This window comes from Macrotis lagotis, chromosome 7 (genome assembly GCF_037893015.1).
Source record: "Macrotis lagotis isolate mMagLag1 chromosome 7, bilby.v1.9.chrom.fasta, whole genome shotgun sequence".
In the NCBI taxonomy this organism is placed as follows: Eukaryota; Metazoa; Chordata; class Mammalia; order Peramelemorphia; family Peramelidae; genus Macrotis; species Macrotis lagotis.
The window spans coordinates 205,052,441-205,073,855 of NC_133664.1; the positions used below are offsets into that span (position 1 = coordinate 205,052,441).

Sequence of the window (21,415 nt, forward strand, 5' to 3'; positions counted from 1 at the left end):
TCTAACACTTACTAGTTGTGTGATGTTGGGCAAGTTACTTAACCTTAATTGCCTGGCATCCAGGGCCATCTCCAGTCATCCTGATTTATATCTGGTCACTAGACCCAGATAGTTCTAGAGGAGAAAGTGAAACTAGTGACTTAGCACAGCACCCCCTCACTCAAATCCAATTCATGGCATCAACCCACTGATGATGTGGTTTTCTTTGAAAGTTTAGAACAAACATCATGACACTCATGCAAACTGTAAACAACAGCTCCGGTCAACTATCTGGGGAAGGCAAGTAAATCTAGCCAGAATTTCACGTCAAACAATCAGAAACCATCATCAAATAAGCATTCAATTTTCATTCAATCAGGAACCAGCAGCTGAAACCTTGTTAGTTGATTTTTCCTCTAGCTGCTTTCTTCAAATAGCTAATACAAAGTTTTGGGGACCCTAGAGTGTCTTCATCTACCTATGCTCTGGTCATGAAATCCCACTATGAATCAAACTTGTCTTGTTGTTGCTGTTATTCCTCCATTGTCAGAGCCACAGCTCACTGCACAACCATTGGTCTAAGTATTAAGATCTGTCCATACTAAAGTGAGTCTCTGGCACATATGTTTCTAGTTTCCCTCCTTCAAAAGAATAAAGAAAGTTTTTTGCTTATTGCCACTGTTAGCTCTTTGGTTTTATTTTCTTCTTAGTGTTAACTATTATTTGATAATCTGTATGTGCTATATAGGGGTTTTTTTAGGAGTTAAAAGCAATTGCGTGACCTCCTTTGGTCATTTGGTCAAAGTTGACAGGGGTAAGAAAGACAAGTCCCTTCATTTAGATTATGCCTCAAACTCAGTAATCAAGAACGTTATGATCTGATGTTCTTCATTATCACTGAAAGAGAGAAAAAAAGGACTTCCTATGAAGGAAACCTCATATTGTAAAGTTTCAATCATCCTAGCTAAGGGAAAAGAATAATACCATTAGATTTAGAATCCCAAGAGACCTTAGAGCTCTTCTAGTCCAATTTCTCAATTTACAGATGACAAAACAGAGGCATGGAGAATTTAAATGATTTGCCTAGACTAACACAAAGCAGTAAATGGTAAAGTTGTCATCAGAAAGGAGTGAGCTAATCTGTAGGACTTATGGTTTACAACACAGAGCCACCCACATGTCCTTGAACAAAAAGAGATATAACTGAAACAATGGGCACAATTTCATTCAACAGTTCATCTTTTATTACATCCTACTATTTATAAAGTACTCTGTGTGCATGATGGGAAACATAAAATTTAGATAAGTTAAACTATCTTCAGAAAGTTTACATATAACTGAGTAGCAGGATATTATATATGGAAAGAGAGCCACAATTTTCAAAAATAATAATACATCAGTTCTTCTGAAAGGTGCAAAACAAAGTACTATGTTTGTCTGAGAGGAAAGTCATGCTTGGTAATATCTGTTGTTTAGTCATTCAGTCCTGTTGGACTCTTCATGACCCCATGGATCATATCATGCTGTATCTTTCTGTCCTTCATTATCTCTAGAAGTCTGTCCTAGTTCATGGTTGTTTATCCACAATAATATCATTGTCTTATCCTCTGCTGTCCCCTTTACCCTTTGCCTTCAAACTTTCCCAGCATCAGGATCTTTTCCAACAAGTCCCATCTATTCTATGTGGCCATAGTATTTAAGATTCAACTTCTGTATCTGATCCTCCACTGAATACTCTGAATTAATTTTTTTAAAGTAATGACTGATATGATTTCCATGTTGTTCAAAGGATTTTCAAACATTTTCTCCAGTACCACAATTCGAAATTATCAATTCTATGGCACTCAGTTTTCCTTATAAAGACCTGCCCTTTTTTGCAAAAGAGATTGAACCCATTAACACTCTGATGGAGCAAATCAGCCGATAGAGCAGATCAACTAAGACAGTGGATAACCCACTGAGAGGAGGAAGCAATGAAGAAACAATATTGAGAGAGGAAAGCCAGTTGGATGAACCCCAAAATCTAGAACTAAACTCAGAAGCCATCTAATCCTCATTATGCCTCATTTTACAGATGAGAAAAACTTAGGACCACAGAAGATAAGAGACCCGCCCAAGACCACAAAAATAAAAATCACATGAGCCTGTCCTATCACCTAATAGCACATTCTCCACCTTATCAGCAGGAAGCATTTAGAATAAAATGTAATGCTCATTCCCTCCAGTATCTGCACACCTTGCTCCTAATTCAGCCCAGGAGAGAGCAGTTCTTTTGGCCTTTACTGTTGACTCCCACTGGGCCTGTAGTTTGCTAAATTTACCCCAATTCTCTTCCAGATGAACAACTCTTTAGCATTACCTCCCCCATCTTATCCTTGGGACTTTCGGATTTTTGAAACCAAACTTTACATTTAGCCCTAATGAATATCATTTTATCCAATTTGGCCCAGTGTTTTCACCTGTTAAAAATCTTCAGTGCCCTGACTCTGGCAGTCATGGCCTCAGATCAAAGCATGCCATCTGAAATGCTACACAGTATGGGGCCAAAGAGAAATCTCTGTGGACATTCCAATGGAGACTTCCTTTCAAATAAAGGTCGAGCCATTAACAATCACCTTTTTGAATCCAGGGACTCAATTGGTTATTTTATTTTATTACAGTTAAGTAAATTTAGAACTGATCAGAAGGTAAACCCTCAGATTACCCCATAAAAGGATTAGAGAAAAGAAAATGGGGGTAGGGAACATGATACCCAATTTCTAATAAGTAAAATGCTGTCACATGGAAGAAGATAACAGGATCATGGATTTAGATTTGGAAGGAAACTAAGAAGGCATCTAGTATGAACCTCACATTTTATAAATAAAGAAACCAGGGACCAACAAAATTAAAAGATAATTAGACAGTACAATGAATAGAATACTGTGCTTTGGATTTTCAAAGACCTGAGTTCAAATTGTGGGAGGGGGTAGTCAAATGTAAAACACTTTAAAGGAGGGATAGGGTGAAAGGAGAAAGAATAGACTAAATGGGGGCAGGGGGAATAGGATGGAGGGAAATATCATTAGCAATAGCAATTGTGGGGGAAAATATTGAAACAAATTTCTCTGTTAACTACCTCATTTCTCAAACATAAAAATTAAATATAGAAAGAATCTATATGTGTATATATATATATAATATATTATATATATATGTATATATATATATATATATACACAGAGAGAGAGAGAGAGAGAGACTCTTTTCTGGTGACAGGGAACTGGAGACTGAGGGATGCTCAGTGGTTGGGGAATAACACAAATGGTGGTATGTGATTGAGATGAACTGCTATTCTGTTATAAGAGATAATGAACAGGGGCAGTATGTGGCCTTGGGCAAGCCACTTAACCCCATTTGCCTCGCAAGAAAACCTAAAAAAAAAAAAGAGAGAGATAATGAACAGGATGCTCTCAGTAACAAAAGTTATGCAAAAAGATACAATGGGAAATGCACTTTATACAAAGTAGCAGCAATATTGCAGATGATCAGCTGTGAATGACCTATTTTTTCTCAACAATGCTGTAACGCAAGAGAACTCTGAATGACTTATGATAAAAAAAAATACTGTCTATTCCAAGGACTGAAGATTTGAATACAGACTAAAGCATATTTTTTCACTTTATTTTTCTTGAGGGGTCTCTTTTTTGGGGGGGGGGGAGGGGAAGGTTTATTTACTTTTACAACATGACTATTGTAGTAATGTTTTTCATGACTACACATTTTTAACCTATACCAAGTAACTTGCTTTCTAAATAAGGGGGAGTGGGTTGGGAGGAAGGAAGAAAATTTGGAACTCAAGGTTTTGGAAATGAATGTGGAAACTTGTTTTTCCATAAAGAGGGGAAGGGGGAGAATAAAATAATATAAAATTTAGAATTAAATTTTTCTCCCAAATTATGTTGGGAGTATGTGGACCCAGAAGGCAGAACTGGAAGTAGTAATTTGAAGTTTAAAAGAACTAAATTTCAACTTGATTTAATTGATTCCAAAATTGGAATTGGCACCCTCAAGCGTGAAGTGACTTCCCTTCCACCAAAAGTATTCTAGTGAGCTTGGATATCACCTGTGTTGTAGAGAGAATTATCAGTTATACAAATCAGATGAGACAGCTTCTGAACACTCTTCCAGTCTTGAAATTCTGTGGCTCTCCCAGGAAAAACTGGAAGTCACAGGAAAGGACCTCAGAGGCCATTTACTCCAGCCCCCTCATTTCAAGGAGTCTCAAAGGTGGATCTGAAGTCAGGTTCTCTTCTCTCCAGGACTGCATTCTATCCCCTATACCTTGCTTCCTCTCCAAAAACATAAAAGGAAACAAAACCCCTACCTTTCAAAAGAGGCTGGAAGGTTGGAATCTCTTGTAATTTGATGACATCTGGATCACTGCTGATACTTCGTGAAGCCTGGGTTCCTTGGGCCACTACCACAATGTCATCCATCTTGGCTTTCTGCTTGGTCGGGGGAGTCACTGAAAGAACAAAAATACCCTGCTAAGGTGGTGCAAGCAGGCCATTTCTGTGACACCAAAACTCAAATCATCAACTTGTAGAGATGCAAAAGATCCTAGAGACAGTTGGGTTTACCAGAAAAGAACACTGTTTTTGATGTTCAAAGGCCTGAGGCTGAGTCTTACTTCTAACACCTTATATTTCATGGGTAAAGGGCATCAAGTTGCTTAACTTTTCTGAGCTTTTGTAAAAATTCCACAAAATATAATGCCTCACCATCTTGTTATAAGAAAAGTATATTAAGCCTCAGAGGGACTAAGTGATTTATCAACTTGAGATCACAAAGATGGACAGCAGCAGGACTGCAATACAGGTTTCCTGATTCCTAGGACAAGGTTCTTTCCTCTATATCACACTAATCACTACCACCCTCAGCTTAGTAATAATAAAAACAATTTTATTCTTTATTGCTCAAAGAAATATATTACGGGTTTTTATTTATGCTTTCTCATAGCATCCCTCCAACATAAGCAGGCATTGTTAGTCTCATTTTGCCAGGAAGGAAACCAAAATATAAAGGTTGTTGTTTGTCCAAAGTCATCATAGCCCTAGAAGTCTGATGGCAGGAAAAGACTCTAGAGTCTTCAGGTCAATATTATTTATTCAATAGGGAAATTTTAGAACAACACTATATAGTGGAAATATAAGGAATAAGTAATAATCACATCATGTTCTAGCACCCCCTGTAACAGAATGCCCTGGGGGCGGCTAGATGGCATAGTGGATAAAGCACCAGCCCTGGAGTGAGGAGTACCTGGGTTCAAATCTGGTCTCAGACACTTAATAATTACCTAGCTGCGTGGCCTTGGGCAAGCCACTTAACCGTGTTTGCCTTGCAAAAAAGAACTAAAAACAAAAAAATAACGGGATGCCCTAGAAATGCCAGCTCAGTGTTCATCAGAACATGGTAGCAGGGACCAGGCTAATTCTACCAACAAAGGTCTGACCAGTTCAGTAAGTTACAGGAACTCTTTAGTGTCTCTCTAGGATCAAATATAAAACTTTTTTTGGCATTTAAAGCCCTTCCCTAAATGACATCAACCTACCTTTCCAGCTAAATTATAGATAATAAATACTTTTTTATATTTATATAAATATATTAACCATGTCTTGTCTATCTAATGTGCTATATGATATATATACACACATCCATATACAATACATACATATACATAAGTGCATAAAGCATGTGTACAAATGAGTTTATGTGAACACACATATTAATCCCTCTCACATGCTACATAATCCAGTCAAATTTACCGATTACGAGTTTCTGGAGGGCAGGGATTGTTTCACTTTTCTCCTCCTATCTTCAACACAGTGTCAGGCCTATAGTAGTTGTTCAATGAAACTTGTTTGAGTCAAAGCTTAGTCCAATGCTACCTCCAACAAGGCCTCTGCTCATCCCTGACAGCAAAAATTATGTGGGGAGAGAGAGAGAGAGAGAGAGAGAGAGAGAGAGAGAGAGAGAGAGAGAGAGAGAGAGAGAGATACAAATATACACAGACATAGAACATAGTTTCTGGCTGGTATTAGTAGGAGTTTTCTCAACCAAGAAAAAATGAAGTCACTAGTCTGTCCCTATGCCTATCTATTACTTGCATAGTGTCTGGCACATCATAAACATTTGAATGCAGTCTATTTTTTAGTTTTTTTGCAAGGAATTGGGCTTAAGTGGCTTGCCCAAGGCCACGCAGCTAGGTAATTATTAAGTGTCTGAGGCCAGATTTGAACTCAGATACTCCTAACTCCAGGGCCAGTTTTCTATCCACTGTGCCACCTAGCCACCCCTACACATCATAAACATTTAATAAAAACAAAGTGCTGACCAACCAAATCCACAGATTACAACCAGAAAAAAAAAAACCCCTATGCTTAAAACACCAAAGTTCATAATAGTTAAGCTTCACAATAATAAGAAATTTCACCAGCAGGCACTAAAAAGTCTTTCAAGTATGAAGGAACGGCAATGTGAGTAATCCAGAGGGCTCCAGTCTTGGGAAATTGGAAGAATAAAGGGAGAAAGAAAGAACTCAAGCTAGAACCAAATAAGGCATCCATCCTAAAAAACTGAACTTAATCATCATCAAGAAAGTCCTTCAACAAAAGAAAGGCAGTTGAAGTATAAGGAAAATTCTTTTTTTTTTAATTTAATATTTATTCTCATTTTGTACAATGTTTTTTATACATTAATAAAATATCCTTGTTTAAGAGTAAATGAAATACCCCCTCTCCCATAAATATAGACTCACTTGAGCGATAAAGTAAAGGGGAGAGAAAAAAATTAAAATTAAAAAAAATAGTAATAATTGTAGGTATGGCCAGGTGGCACAATGGACAGAGCACAAGCCCTGGAGCCATGAGCGCCCAAGCCCACATCTGGCCCTGTACACCAAACAATCACCCAGCTATGTGACATGCAAACCACCCCAACCCCACTGCCCTGGCAAAAGAAAAAAAAAGGAAAAAAGACCCAAAATAAAATAAAATAGTAATAATAGTAGGGGTGGCTGGGTGGCAGACAGAGCATTGGCCCTTGAGCCAGGAGCACCCAGGTCTGAATCCGGCCTCAGACACCCAAAGATCACCCTGCTGTGTGGCTCCAGGCAGGCCACCCAGCCCCATTTGCCCTGCACCCCTCCCAAAAAATAATAATAATAAAAAATGTACTTGAGTCTTTGTTCCAACACCAACAACTCTGCCATGGGTGGATCACATTCTTTATGATAAGTCCATCTCAAAAGTTACTTCCATATTTTTCCACTGTTGCCATTGCTGATCACAACTCCCTCCTTTCGTATTTCTCCACTACCATGTACTATATTTTCTCTCTCCTTTCACTCTGACTCTGCTGTAGGGTAGCTGAGTGGAGCAGCAGACAGATCCCTGGCTCTGGGACCAAGAGGCCCTGAACCCCCATACCACCCCTTAGGCCCAGCATCCACCTGACCCTATAGTCCTGGACAGGCCATCCAATCCCAGCCCCTTGCAAGAAGTAAAAAATAAAATGTGTTATATCTGACCACTCTCCCCACATGGTCCATCCTCTCCTCCATCACTCACATCACCTCCCTTCCCTGTCCCCCCTTCTTACTCCAGATGCCTATACCCCATTGAGTATATATGCTGTTTCCTCTCCTAACCACCTCTGATGAGAGCAAAGATTCCCTCATTCCCCCTTGCCTTCCCCCCTTCCATATCATTGCAATAGCTCACTGTAATAAAGAAAAATCTTATTATATGAAATATCTTGGCCTATTCCCCCTCTCCTTTTTCTTTCTCCCATTACATTTCCCTTTTTTCTATTGACTCCATTTTTACACCCTATTTTATCTTCAAATTCAGCTTTCTCCTGTGCTTCAACTATAAAAGCTCCCTCTACCTTCTCTATTAACTGAGAAGGTTCATATGAGTATTATCAGTGTCATTTTTCTATGCAAGAATACATGCAGTTCATCATCAAGTCCCTCATATTTTCCCCCTCTCCTCCAATCTCCATGCTTCACCTGAGTCCTTTATCTGAAGATCAAATCTTCTGTTCAGCTCTGGCCATTCCAACAGGAACATTTGAAATTCCCCTGGTTCACTGAAAGTCCATCTTTTTCCCTGGAAGAGGACATTCAGCCTTGCTGGGTAGTTGATTCTTGGCTGCATTATAAGCTCTTTTGCCTTCTGGTATATTATATTCCAAGCCCTACGAGCTTCCAATGTAGTTGCTGCTAAGTCCCGTGAGATCCTGATTGCAGCTCCACGGTATCTGAACTGTGTCCTTCTGGCTGCTTGTAATATTTTTCTCTTTGACTTGGGAGTTCTGGAATTTGGCTCTAATATTCCTAGGGGTTGTTTTTTTGGGATCTCTTTCTCAGAGGGATCGGTGGATTCTCTCCATTTCTATTTTGCCCTCTGCTTCTAGGACATCAGGGCAATTTTCCTGCAGTAATTCTTTGAAAATGATGTCAAGGCTCTTTTCCTGATCATGACTTTCAGGTATTCCAATAATTTTTAAATTATCTTTCCTAAGTCTGTTTTCCATATCAGTTGTTTTTTTCAATGAGATGTTTCACATTTTCTTCTAATTTTTCATTTTTTTGGTTTTGAAGTATTGAGTCCTGGTTTCTTGTAAAGTCATCAATCTCCCTGAGTTCTATTCTATGTCTGAAGGATTTGTTTTCCTCAGAGAGCTTTTTGATATCTTTTTCCATCTGGCCAATTCTGCTTTTTAAAGCATTCTTCTCCTCAATAACTTTTTGAACTGTTTTATCCATTTGACCTAAGCTGGTTTTTAGCATGCTATTTTCTTCAGCATTTTTTTGGATTTCCTTGACTAAGCTGCTGACTTCATTTTCATGTTTTTCCTGCATCTCCTTTCTTTTCCCAGTTTTTCTTCTAACTCCCTCATTTGATTTTCAAAATATTTTTTGAGCTCTGTCATAGCCTGAGCCCAATTTCTGTTTTTCTTGGAGTCTTTAGATGCAGGGGCTTTCTCATCTTCAGACTGAGTATTTTGATCCTTCCTGGGCTCATATGCAAAACATTTCTCAATGGTGTTCCTCTTTTTTCTCTGCTTGCTCATTTTCCCTGCCTAAACCTATTTTTGTGGTGCTTCCTGAGCTTTTGGGACACTCCCACAAGGGCCTCAGTGTATGAGGCTCTGTCCTTCCTCCTGGTCTGTGAATGACCATAAGCGCCCCCCTCTGCCATGGGGCTGAGGTGGGGGGGGGGCCTGCTCTTCTATTGGGAGGCCTAGACTGTTATCAGGATCTGAATGTGGTCAGAGCCCCAGAGTCCTGTTCCTGGGGCAGAGGACAGAGCTCTGCAGTCTTTCTTCACTCCCCTCCCTAGGTTCCTTGGGCTCATGCCCTGGGGGCTCCTGCTTACTAGCTCCACCTGCTTCTGTTTCCTGGATCTGGACTGAGGTGGCCACTGCTTGCTGTGTGCCCTAAGGGCTGGGCTTCACTTGCTTCCTCTGGCAGAGGTCCCCCCCATTGTTCCCCCAATTTGTGCCCAGTGCTCCCCAGGGCATAGGTCAGGAAACTTCCCTGCTACTGTGAGCCCTGGCTCACAGCACCCTGGGGCTGCCTCCAGGAGGCTGAAGTTCTTTCGCTCTGGCAGGCCACCCCTCTGGGGGGCCGCCCCTCCAACCCCAGGGAGCAGAGCCTTTCTGCTCTTTTCCAGGTTACCTTGAGTAGGAGAACTGCCTCATTGGGTCCCTCTGTGGGTTCTGTCTCTCAAAAATTTAGAGTCCTTAGCTTATGAGTTTTATGAGAGAGCACCTAAGACACCATCGGTTCTTGTCGCCATCTTGGCTCCACCCCCCAAAATTATTTATTATATGTATATAAATACTTTAAAATTACTATAATATATGAAATTATCATATGACATATAACATTTTCGATATCTCTATCTATGTAGAGATGAAGGGGAGGAGGAAAAGGGAAAAGAGGAACCAGGAAAGGAAACCTGAGTGTTAGAGAACAGAGGCTAAGACAAGTAGGAGGAAAATCAAGAGAGCAGAAGCAGTCCAGAGAAGGTAATCAATCCTGCCAGTGAATGGTAAAGGATAAGAAATAAGGAAAGGTCATGATATTGTAACTTTAGAGAGAACAGTTTCAATTGAATGAGGTCAGAAGTCAGATTGCAAAGGGTTAAGAAGTGTTGCCAGGAAAGAAAAGAAGCTACAGCTTTATCAAAGAGTATGGCTCTAAAAAGAAAGGTGTGGTGAGGTTTTTTTTTTTTTTTTTTGATTTGGAATGCTCCATAGGCAGCAGCCAAGAATCAGCAAAGTCAAAAAGAGATTGAAAACTGCTGGGGTAATCTGGGGGAAGAGTTTAAGAAGCGGTGGTCTTGGTAAGGAAAGAATCTCCTCTTCTTCAAAGGATAAAGTAAAGAGATTGAGAGGCTCTGAAATTCATACATGGGGGAAGTGAGTGCTCATGGTAACTGGTTTACTTTTTTTTCAATAAAATATAAAGCAAGATCCTTGGCTGAGAAGATGAGGGAAAGGATTATGGATGAGAAGAAAAAGAAGAAAATCTCAAATAGCCACTTTTAGGAATGGAATAAAGAATCAATTTGGGAGAGGTAAAAAGATGGTCTTGCTGAAATGAGAGTTCAGTTGAGATTAGGTAACTGGAGAAAGTGAGTAAATTCAAAGAAGCTACAAAAGGGTAGGTAAATGGTGAAGAAATGAGACTGAGGGAAGAACCAGTGGGAATAGATCAGAACCAAAGTAATGGAGGCAAAATAATTACAGAACAAAGGAATGATTTAAAAGAGAAATTTGAGGAGGTTAAATTGGTTGTGACTAATAAGATAGAGGGCTAGACATTTTCTACAATCCCCACTAATTAAAAAAAAATGAAAGGATACATAGGTCAGAGGTAGAACAAATATCTATTTCCACAGAATGAAAAAGGAAGAAGCCCAACAAAGACAGGAAAATTCAAGATCAAATACAACCTCAGATTCTTACTAGCTGTGACCAAGTCATTTAATCTACCAGCCTCAGTTTCCTCAATGTAAAAATGGAATTAATTGTAGTATCTATCTCCTAGGGTTGTTGTGAAGATCAAATAAGGTAACATCTGTAAAGGGCTTGTACAGTGTCTTTCACATAACACGCAACTAATAAATACTTGCTATTTGCTTTATTTTTAACCAATACTTAGCTAATCATTAACTAACTCACTCAGCAACCATCCTGTATCATCCTCCATGATCCAATAGGGTGAATTTGACCTGTGGACCCACCCAGAAATTTCAGTCTCTGCTCAAGTCCTGCCCTTTCCCCAGCATCCTGATACAACAAACTGTGGACCTCTTCTGCAAGAAAGAAAAGTTTAGGAAAAGGTGAGGCTAGGCTTCTGTTCTGACTGAGGTAACTCCCTATTTGAGAGAACCCCAAAGCTATCAGAAACTCCTCCCAGAATACCTACTCTCATCTCCCTCAAGTGGGGAGCAGGAGAAGTAAACATAACCTTGATGAAGTCGGAGAACTTAAGAATAGATGGAACTGGGGTAGGGGACCAACATATGTAGCACCACCAAATCTATGGAAAAAGAACTGAATCCATCTGGAGCGAGTCTTGTCCCTCCAGAAAATATTTGTTGGCACCACAGGAAAAGTGGGAAAGTAGTGGTAAAGACAACATCAAAAAGGAAAGAGTTCTAAAGTGAGAGAAAAGGGTATTTAACAACATCAAAACACCATATCAGAAATTAGAAAATTCAGTTAATAAATCCTGAAGCACAACAAATGAATCAACAGATACTAATAAAAATAGAAGGCAAATAGCAAGACACATAAAGATTGCATATGTCTCAATAAATATTACAGGATAATAGATACTGAATACCAACTGAACTTGTAGCTTCTCAAGAGAGCATGGAACGCGGCAGCTAGGTGGTGCAGTGGATAAAGCACCGGCCCTGGAGTCAGGAGTACCTGGGTTCAAATCCGGTCTCAGACACTTAATAATTACCTAGCTGTGTGGCCTTGGGCAAGCCACTTAACCCCATTTGCCTTGCAAAAAAAAAAAACCTAAAAAAAGAGAGCATGGAACTACAGGAGAATATTCTCAAAGGTTAAAGAGGAAAAATCAGAATCTTAAGAGAGTTTAGATGGACATAAATGATGATCTGAAGAGTAGAAATAACTTACAAAATTAAAAAAAAACTTGAATTCACAGTGAGTAAATCTCACCAAAGAAGTCAAAAGGAGAATAGAAAAACCGGAAATACAAATGTGCTTAAGTGAAGGGCAATTAAAACACATGTGGTTCAAATTCCATATGGTTAAAATGAACAATTTTAATGACAAATTATGCAAGTGACCAAAAGAACTATCATATGTAAAGGAAAGGAAATTCAAATCACATAAAGACTTTTGCATCCACCAGGAACCACACAAAGCATGGAATAATATATTCCGAAAAGCAAAGGAATTCAAGATGGAACCCAAAAATGATATGAACCAGTGTTTGATGAACCTGCACCTCAACATCAATGAAAAAAAATGGACATTCAGTAAAAGAGAAGAATTTGAAGCTTCTTTGACTTGTAAATATTCCAAACAATAGAAACACAAGAAAGGCAAAGAAACAGAACTCTCAAGGAAAACATAAATAAGGGGCAGCTAGGTGGCGCAGTGGATAGAGCACCGGCCCTGGAGTCAGGAGCACCTGAGTTCATAACCGACCTCAGATACCTAATAATTATCTAGCTGTGTGGCTTTGAGCAAGCCACTTAAATCCCATTGCCTTGCAAAAAAAAATAAATAAATAAATAAAAAAAATAAAGGAAAACACAAATAACTAAATAAAATTATCTCATCTCTACATTCTATTAAAAGAAAAAGACTAGAAAGAGAAAACATCTAGGGAGTTAAAAACAACAACAGAGGAACAATTTAGAGGTTCCTTTCTAACAATATACAAATGAATAAAAACAGGAGCAGAATGTAAAGTGTGATCGTGGAGAACCATGGACTAAACCCCACAATCCCCACTATATACACCAAAGAGTTTATGGGATTAAACTGCAGAATGAGAGGATGCATAAGAGGAGAAGGAAGATGATGGGTAGAAGAGAACCTGTGATAAATCCTAATCAAATCCATGGTTATCAAAGAAAATGCTTAGGAAAAAGTGGAATAATAGAATAAGTGAGGTAACAGAAAGAGGAATTAAAATGGGAAAGAAAAAAGGATATGTTACTTCAATGGGGGAAAGGTCCCACTGAAGAACATTTGCAAGAGGGCAGATACTTATTCTCTTAATGTCAGATTGGAGACCTTATCATTCTAACTTCCAGGACATTACTTTTGTGGACAGACTTTTTTTTTTAGGTTTTTGCAAGGCAAATGAAGTTAAGTGGCTTGCCCAAGGCCACACAGCTAGGTAATTATTAAGTGTCTGAGACTGGATTTGAACCCTGGTATTCCTGACTCCAGGGCCGGTGCTCTATCCACTGCACCACCTAGCTGCCCCCTATTGTTTTTTTTAAGAATACTTCTTTTTACTGATATCTCATTGTCTGATCTTGCTATCTCTTATACTTTATATTTCTTCCCTTAAGGATATGATTTCTCTCTCATCACATTCAATTTGGATCAATGTATGTACCATGGAAACAATGTAAAGACTGGCAAATTGCCTTCTGTGGGGGGTGGGGGAGGGTAGTAAGATTGGGGAAAAATTATAAAACTCAAAATAAATAAAATTTTTATAATTCAGAAAAAAAGAATACTTCTTTTATTTTAATGTTTTATTTATTTTTAAAGCATTGGGGTTTGCCCAAAGTCACACAACTAGGCAATTATTGTCTGAGGCTGGATTTGAACTCAGGGTCTCCTGACTCCAGGGCCTGTGCTCTATCCACCTGGCTGCCCTAGACAGAATATTCTTTTTTTTTTAAGTTTTTGCAAGGCAATGGGGTTAAGTGGCTTGCCCAAGGCCACACAGCTAGGTAATTATTAAGTGTCTGAGGCTGGATTTAAACTCAGGTACTCCTGACTCTAGGGCTGGTGCTCTATTCACTGCGCCACCTAGCTGGCCCCGCCACACACACACACACACACACACACACACACACACACACACACACACACACACACACACACACAATATTCTTTATGAACATCCTGCCTTAGGGGAAAGGAAATCTAAGCTCCATGAAGTAAATTAACTCCACGATGATGGAAGATCATGGATCCAGGGAGAAGATTGCATAGCAAATGGAAAAGAAAATGATCATGGGGAGGACACAGAGTAGAATTGGATTCAATGATTTAGGCACAGGGAAATTTGTCTAATGGGACCGATGCTCATTTGCTCCTTCTGGAAGTGATATTTCTAAGAGTGAAGCATAATGGGGAAAAGGTGGGAAAAGAGACAAGATCTACATTAAAAAAGTTTGAAAAGGGAATTCTGATTGATATTTAAAAAGCTAAATTCCACATGAAAAGATATTAAAGAGGTTATAATAACATGCAGACTGTTAATTTCAGATTACACAAAAAAGAGGAAAAAAATTAAGAGACCAAGATAAAGAAATCTTTTTTTTTAAGATAAGGGTCTAGAAAATGAAATTGGAGGGAAGGAGAGTTAAGAGAGGACACTTTTAAAAAATCATTAAACTGGGGGCGGGGGGGGGGGGGGGGGGGGGATTAGATAACAAAATAGAAGAAACCAGGAAAGGGCAAAACTAGAGAGAACTGACAGAGTAATGAAGGTTGATTGTGAAGGCAAGAGGGCTTATGGCAATGGGGTTAATTTAAAGAAGATTTAAGGAAATTAATCATAAGACACAATACTCTTTAAAAAGGGAACAAGAAAGTTGATGAGAGGAAGTGAAGCTGACCAGTGAGTGAGCTGGAAGTAGGGTATTTTAGATAGAGATCCTTAAGGTACAACAATACTGGGTAGGCAGCAATTAAGGAAAATATAAACCTAACTCATAACTTTAAATGTAAATAGATTCAGTGGTCTGACAAAATAAATAACAGACTGAATTTTAAAAAACTGCACAGGGGCCGGGCCTAGCGGGCGCTTGTTTGTTCTCGGGGTTGAGAGGCTGCGGCAGCTTCCTCTGTCTCTAGCCGTGTTGCCGTAGTCGGGCGCCGAAGGTAGCCGGAGCCCGGTCGGCGGTGGGGCCATGTCTCGGAGGTCGCCCGCGCAAACGGACGAGACCCGGAGGAGAAGGACTGGCGCTGCGAAGTTTTCCTCGGATACAGTGCGGCCCGGCCCGCCCGGCCCAGCCCGAGCCGAGGCAGCAGCGTCGTAGCCCCCAGGGACTAAGGAGCCTCTGGGACCTCTGGATTTTCTGGTGCCCTGCGGCCGGACGCCCCAGGCAGGCACTTTCCTTGCTGCTCTAACCCTGGGCCCTTGACTTCCCTGTCCCTGGCCCCTGCAGAAGATGAAACTCTTAGAAAACTCCAGTTTTGAGGCGATCAACTCCCAACTAACAGTGGAGACAGGTGATGCTCACATCATTGGCAGGATCGAGAGTTACTCCTGTAAGATGGCAGGGGACGACAAGCACATGTTCAAGCAATTCTGCCAGGAAGGCCGACCCCATGTGCTAGAGGCTCTGTCGCCCCCCCAGACCTCTGGCATCAGCCCTAGCAGGCTGAGCAAGAGCCAGGGACAGGAAGATGAAGGACCGCTGAGTGATAAATGCAGCAGAAAGACCCTTTTCTATCTGATTGCTACTCTCAATGAATCTTTCAGACCTGATTATGACTTCAGCACCGCTAAGAGCCACGAGTTCAGCAGAGAACCTAGCCTCAATTGGGTGGTGAACTCAGTAAATTGCAGCCTATTCTCTGCAGTTCGTGAGGATTTTACTGCTCTGAAGCCAAAGCTGTGGAATGCAGTAGATGAAGAGATTGGCCTCTCTGAGTGTGATATTTACAGCTACAATCCTGATCTGGACTCTGACCCTTTTGGTGAAGATGGCAGCCTCTGGTCCTTCAACTACTTTTTCTACAACAAGCGGCTCAAGCGCATCGTTTTCTTCAGCTGCCTATCGATCAGTGGCTCCACATACACTCGATCAGAGGCAGGCCATGAATTGGATATGGATTTGGGAGAGGAAGAGGAGGAAGAGGAAGAAGAAAGCGGGGGTAGCATCTGTGATGGGGCAACAGAAGAGACTAGCACCATGGAGGACAGGCTCCAAGTGATCTGCATGTGAGAGGTACAGGAATCACTCATCTTCACTGCGCTTGGGCAGGGACTTCTCCTGTCTGCTCAACCCCCTTGGGCCCCCCAGTTGGCCATCCCTCTACAACCAACTGGACTTAGCCCTCCTAGCACTTTGGCTCCAGACTGTGAGCAACCACTCTTCACCAACCTTCCCAATCCTACGGAACCAGCACCAGAGCCACTGTCTTCTCCTTCATGCTGCCTAGCCTTGGACTCTTGGGGAAGGATTGAGTCCCACTGACTGTGTTCTTGGAGGTGGCAGGCCTAGCTTTGACCTGCTCCCTCTGGCTCCCAGATTGTATTTTTCTATTTTGTACAGGGGCACTAGCCCCTCTTCCCAAATCCCTGGGGGCAGTAGGGGCTGCCCTCTGGGCCTGCTGGTAGCTGGTCTGGACTCTGGGCACAGCCTTTCACCTCCTGGTGCTGGTGCTGGGGCAGGGCAGGACAGGACCAGGACGGGCCCCGGGTCTCAAGGCCCCTCCTACCTTGGCCCAGCCCTGAAGGGCAGCCAGGGTTCCCTGAGGGGTCACTTTGCTGCAGCTCTGTGTTTTGTCTCCAATAAAGTTTCTGTGACTTGAAAAAAAAACCGCACAATCTGTTGCTTATAACATTTTGATACATATTTTTGATAGCAAAGATGTATGGGATATAAAAATGAGAAGCTGGAACAAAATATACTATGCATCAAGTAAATCCCAAAAGTCAGAAGTTACAATCATGCTATTAGACAAAGCTAAGCCAAAAACTTACAATATAAACAAAGATAAAAGAAGAAAATTACAGTATGCTGAAAAATATCCATAGACAAAAAACTAATATCACAATGTTAAGCTGAAATACTGGAAACATTAATGCACATTTTTTAAGACTAAGTAAACACCGTTCTTATAACATTCAATTTACATCAACGTATGGCATGGAAACAATGTAGAGACTGTCAGACAGCCTTCTGTAGGGGAGGGAAGGGAGGAGGGGAAAAATTGTAGAATTCAGAGCCTTGCTAAAAATGATGAGTACATATTACTATTGCATATAATTGGAAAACAAAATGTTAAAATGAAAACAAAAAAAACTAAGTAAACACAAAAAAAGGAAAACAAAGGGGAAAATCTAGGAGAAAGCTAAAAAATTATTGGCATCTTTTCAGAGAGACTAGCAAAAGTCTTCATATTTCATATGGAACATTTGCAAAAATTGATCATACTTTATGACCTATATTTATATATAATATTTATAAACCTCATGGTTCCCTCAGCTCATATATGGTCTATATTTATATATAAAAAAAAGCAAAAGTCATTAAACACACCTTACAGACCAAAATACTATAAAAATAATTATTTCAAAAAAAAAAACCCCAAAGACAGTCATTAAAAGGAGATTGAAAATGAAAACCCACTCCATGAAAGCTGTCACATCCTCGGTATTGTTTGCTCAACACCTTGGGTATCTTTTCGCCAGCTCCAAGGCTGGATTTCCCCAGATGGGTCCCCGGGAGCCAGCCCAGCCAGCTCGCGAAGCCCCTACAACCTGGCCAGCGGGGCGGGTGGATGGATGGAAGGATGCGCTCCAGCGTTACCTAGCAACCCCAACCGCCTCCACCCGGCCCGAGGTGCCAGGCGGAGCGGCGCGAGGACACCGACCTGAGGCGTTGAGGTCGTGCGGTCTGCTGGCCTCGGCTTCGGCGCTCTGCTCGTTCCCCATGCCGGCTTCTTCGGGCACGTGCGGGGCGGCGAGGCGGGAGAAGAGGGCCCCGGCTTCAGAGAGCCAGGCCCGGCCCGAGCCGCCGCCTCCCCTCCCCCCAGCGTAGAGCGGGCGAGGCGGCGCGTCTCCCAGCCTCCGGGGCGGCGGCGGCGCAGGAGCGGAGGCGGGCGCGGGAACCCCCCAGGCGCCCTGGAAGGGCGCGCGCCCGATCTCCGCCAGGCGCTCCTTCCGGGTGCTGAGGCGGCAGCGCCGGCTGCGGGAATGGGTCAGTTCCGGCGGCTTAAGGAGGAGCCGCCGCGCACGCGCGGGGGCCGGGAGGCGAAAGGGAGCGCGGCGGCGGAGCCACCTTAAACGAAGGGGCAGTGGCTACGAACGCCTGAGGGCTTAAAGGGCCAACGCCTCCTCCGGGGACCAGAACAGCCTGGAAGAGTGGTGGCCGCTTTAAACGCCGAGCCCCGCCTCCCAGCGCCAGGGCCGCCTTAAAGGGAGCGAGCGCCCTTGGGCGGCCTGAGCCGGCTGCAGGCTTCGCAGCAACAGGAGCGTGGTCGAGTTTGGGCAGGAGAGCACTAAAAAAAAAAAAAAAAAAAAAAAAAAATTCTGGAAAAACCGGTTGGGCAGAAAACGTGATCGACATGCCAGGACCTGGACGGGCCTCAGCTGGGAAGAGAGAATCTACCTGCCCTTCTTACCTCAACATGCCTTACTCTTTTTTTCCTTTGCCAGGCAATGGGGTTCAGTGACTTGCCCAAGGCCACACAGCTGGGTCATTATTAAGCGTCTGAGGTCGGATTTGAACTCAGGTCCTCCTGACTCCAGGACCGGTGCTCTATCCGCTGTTCCACTTATTGCTCCCATTTATATCCTCTGAAATCAATTAAGTTAAAACCTCTTTACTTCCCTTCAAGAAAGCATCAATAGAGCAGCTGGGGACCTCAGACGCTTAATAATGACCCAGCTGTGTGGCCTTGGGCAAGACACTGAACTCCATTTAACTTGCAAAAAAAACCTAAAAAAAAAAAATGAAGGAGAATCTGACCTAGTTGGCAAAGAGGGGGAGGAGAATTTTTGTGCACAGAAATCCATGTGTTTTAAAGAAATACCATTTTTTCTTTAACGTGTGAAATGAGAATATCATATTTCTCCATGTATAAGACGTACCCTTTTTTGAAAAATTTGGGGTCTAAAAACTGGAAGTGTCTTCTATAGTGGTTGTAGATTTTTTTACTTACATTTCCCATCTTTTTCTTTTTTCCTTTTCCTTTTTTTTTTGCTCCATCCACTGCGCCATCTAGCCGCCCCCTTTCCTGCTTTTTTCAAGCTTGTTTTCTTTGTGCTCATTGTTTCACATTTGTTACCGGTATATTAGGTTACTTTTTACCAGAACTGGCTCTGAAAAAATTTTCATACACTGCTGAATTCAAGTTAAAAGTGATCCAGTTTGCAAAAGTGAATGGAAATCGTGCTGCCAAACATACGTTTGGTGCTCCTCCAACTGAGAAAACAATCTGAGACTGGCTTGGGGAAGAAGAAATCCTGCTAAAAATGCCAGGACAGAAGAAAGCCATGAGAGGCAAGGCAGTCAAATGGCATGAGTTAGAGAGGGAATTAAAGAGATGGATTGAAGGGCAAAGGGCCATTGGAATTCCTGTGTCCACAAAGAAGGTTCAGCACGAGGCAAAAAGAATTGCTGATGGAAAAGAAGTGACTGATTTCAAAGGAGGAAACAATTAGTGCTTCAGGTTCATGAAACAGAATTGACAGAGCATGTGTCCATGCACCAGACTTGAACAGAGAGTGCTTGAGGTCAGCCCCAGACCAGAGCACAGTCAGGAGGAGTCAGAGCCTCTCTTAAAACTGTGATTCTTCATGAAATACAGATGAGGACAAACTAATGGATGGGAATTTTGACAGTGATGAAGAGCTGTATGAATTTTACGATGAATACAACTTGAGTTTAGTAACTATGTAAATTTTTTTTTCAAATTTCAGGCCCCAAAATTAAGGTGTATCCTATACATGGGAGAGTCTTATACATGAGGAAGTATGGTAAATCAAAGAGCTGCCCTTCAGATAAATGGACTGAAATAAGGTATTCTGAGAAAGACTGGGACTTAGGAACCTCATGGTTCCCTCAGCTCATTTGCATATGATCTTTAGGGCTTGAAATTCATGAAGTCTGGTTTATGTTGTTGAGTCATTTTCAGTCCTGCCAGGAACATCCTGACCCCCCACTGGAGCTTTTTAAACAGAGTACTGGAGTGGATTGCCATTTCCTTCCCCTGCTCATTTTATAGTTTAAGAAACTGAGGCAGATAGGGTTAAGTGACTTGCCCAGGGTTACACAGCTAATGTGTGTTTTTGAACTTAACAAAGATAAGTCATTCTGAATCTAGACCAAGTACTCTATGGACCTTGTACCTAGCTGTCTATCCAGATTATGGGAAAGTTAATAAAATTTCAAAACTGACCAAAATTTTGTGAGTGTTACCTCCTCTTGGAAAGATGAGTCAATGACATATTAACTGATCCAGAAGGAGGAAAAACAAAAGAAAAAATGACCAAATTAGCAATATCAATGGAAATAACATTAAAAGGAAATTAAATGATCAAAATGATCAAAACGACCCTAGAATTAAAAGTATAAAACTTTTTTCCTCATTACATAGTTGAGGGAAGAGGGGAGACAAATCTATCAGTGTAGAACATCATGTTCCTGTCAGACATTAATAGATGTACTGATTGGTTTTGCTGAATTTTTTTCTTTTGCAATCTTTGCTACATGAAAGTTTGAATGGATTGTGAATCCAAAAGTACATCTAGTCTAACCTTATTTTTTACATGTGAAAAAAAACCAAGGCATAAAGAAGTTAAATAACTTTCCCAAGATCACAAATGTAGTAAGTGGCAGAGCTAGTGTTCAAATTCAGTTCTAATTTCAGGTTCAAAATTCCACTTTCCAAACTCTACTACATCATGCTGTGTGGAAGTAGAGATATCTCTGAAAATGGAAAAGAATGACTTTGAATGAATAAATTATTTTGACTATCATAAATACCCAAATTAAAAATAAAGGACATATGAAGAAAGGCACTATTTGTATACAGAAAAAGAACTGATAAATAGAATTATGTATAGAATAATTTTATAATACATATCTATTTGTGTCTAATGGTAGCTATAGGACTGAGGAGGAGCAAAGAAAAATGTGCAAGGTAATTTTGTTGTATATTTGAAAAGAATAGCTAGCTGTACAGAGTAAATTGGCAATTTCATGGACAGTCATCTTTTTATGATACTGTGTTATGGAAATGCTTGTTTTATTCCAGAAACTAAAAATAAAATAAAAAAATAAATAAAACAAAAAATAAAATGAACATAAGAAAAGCAAAAGGTATCAATTTTTAAAAAGTGATACTCTGAATACATGCTCTAAATATGGTCTGTTCAGAGCAGAATTATTAACAGAAAGAATTATTA

General features: G+C 41.0%; 2 protein-coding genes across 4 annotated transcripts in view; one reads left to right on the top strand and one right to left on the bottom strand.

The window, feature by feature from the left end:
- Nucleotides 1–18,144, bottom strand: part of BORCS5 (BLOC-1 related complex subunit 5) — a 133,757-nt gene extending 115,613 nt beyond the window's left edge. Inside the window, exons 1-2 of one of the 3 annotated variants that reach the window (XM_074194570.1) lie at nucleotides 17,878–18,144; nucleotides 4,346–4,486 (exon numbers count right to left, since the gene is read on the bottom strand). In XM_074194570.1, the coding sequence (XP_074050671.1) occupies nucleotides 4,346–4,486; nucleotides 17,878–17,938 (202 nt within the window). In that variant the 5' untranslated portion in view covers nucleotides 17,939–18,144. Of the gene's footprint in view, nucleotides 1–4,345; nucleotides 4,487–17,633; nucleotides 17,788–17,877 lie in introns of those variants that run through there. The other 2 variants (XM_074194571.1, XM_074194572.1) reach the window with 2 other exon arrangements.
- LOC141493967 (repressor of RNA polymerase III transcription MAF1 homolog) lies at nucleotides 15,148–16,807 on the top strand. The gene has a single exon (XM_074195187.1). It carries the CDS (start codon nucleotides 15,444–15,446, stop codon nucleotides 16,221–16,223), a length of 780 nt encoding a protein of 259 aa, XP_074051288.1. The 5' UTR covers nucleotides 15,148–15,443; the 3' UTR covers nucleotides 16,224–16,807.
- Nucleotides 18,145–21,415: the final 3,271 nt, after the last annotated feature.

Bases quoted from the DNA above. Each gene is read 5' to 3' on its own strand.
- LOC141493967 (XM_074195187.1), top strand. From the start codon at position 15,444: ATGAAACTCTTAGAAAACTCCAGTTTTGAGGCGATCAACTCCCAACTA.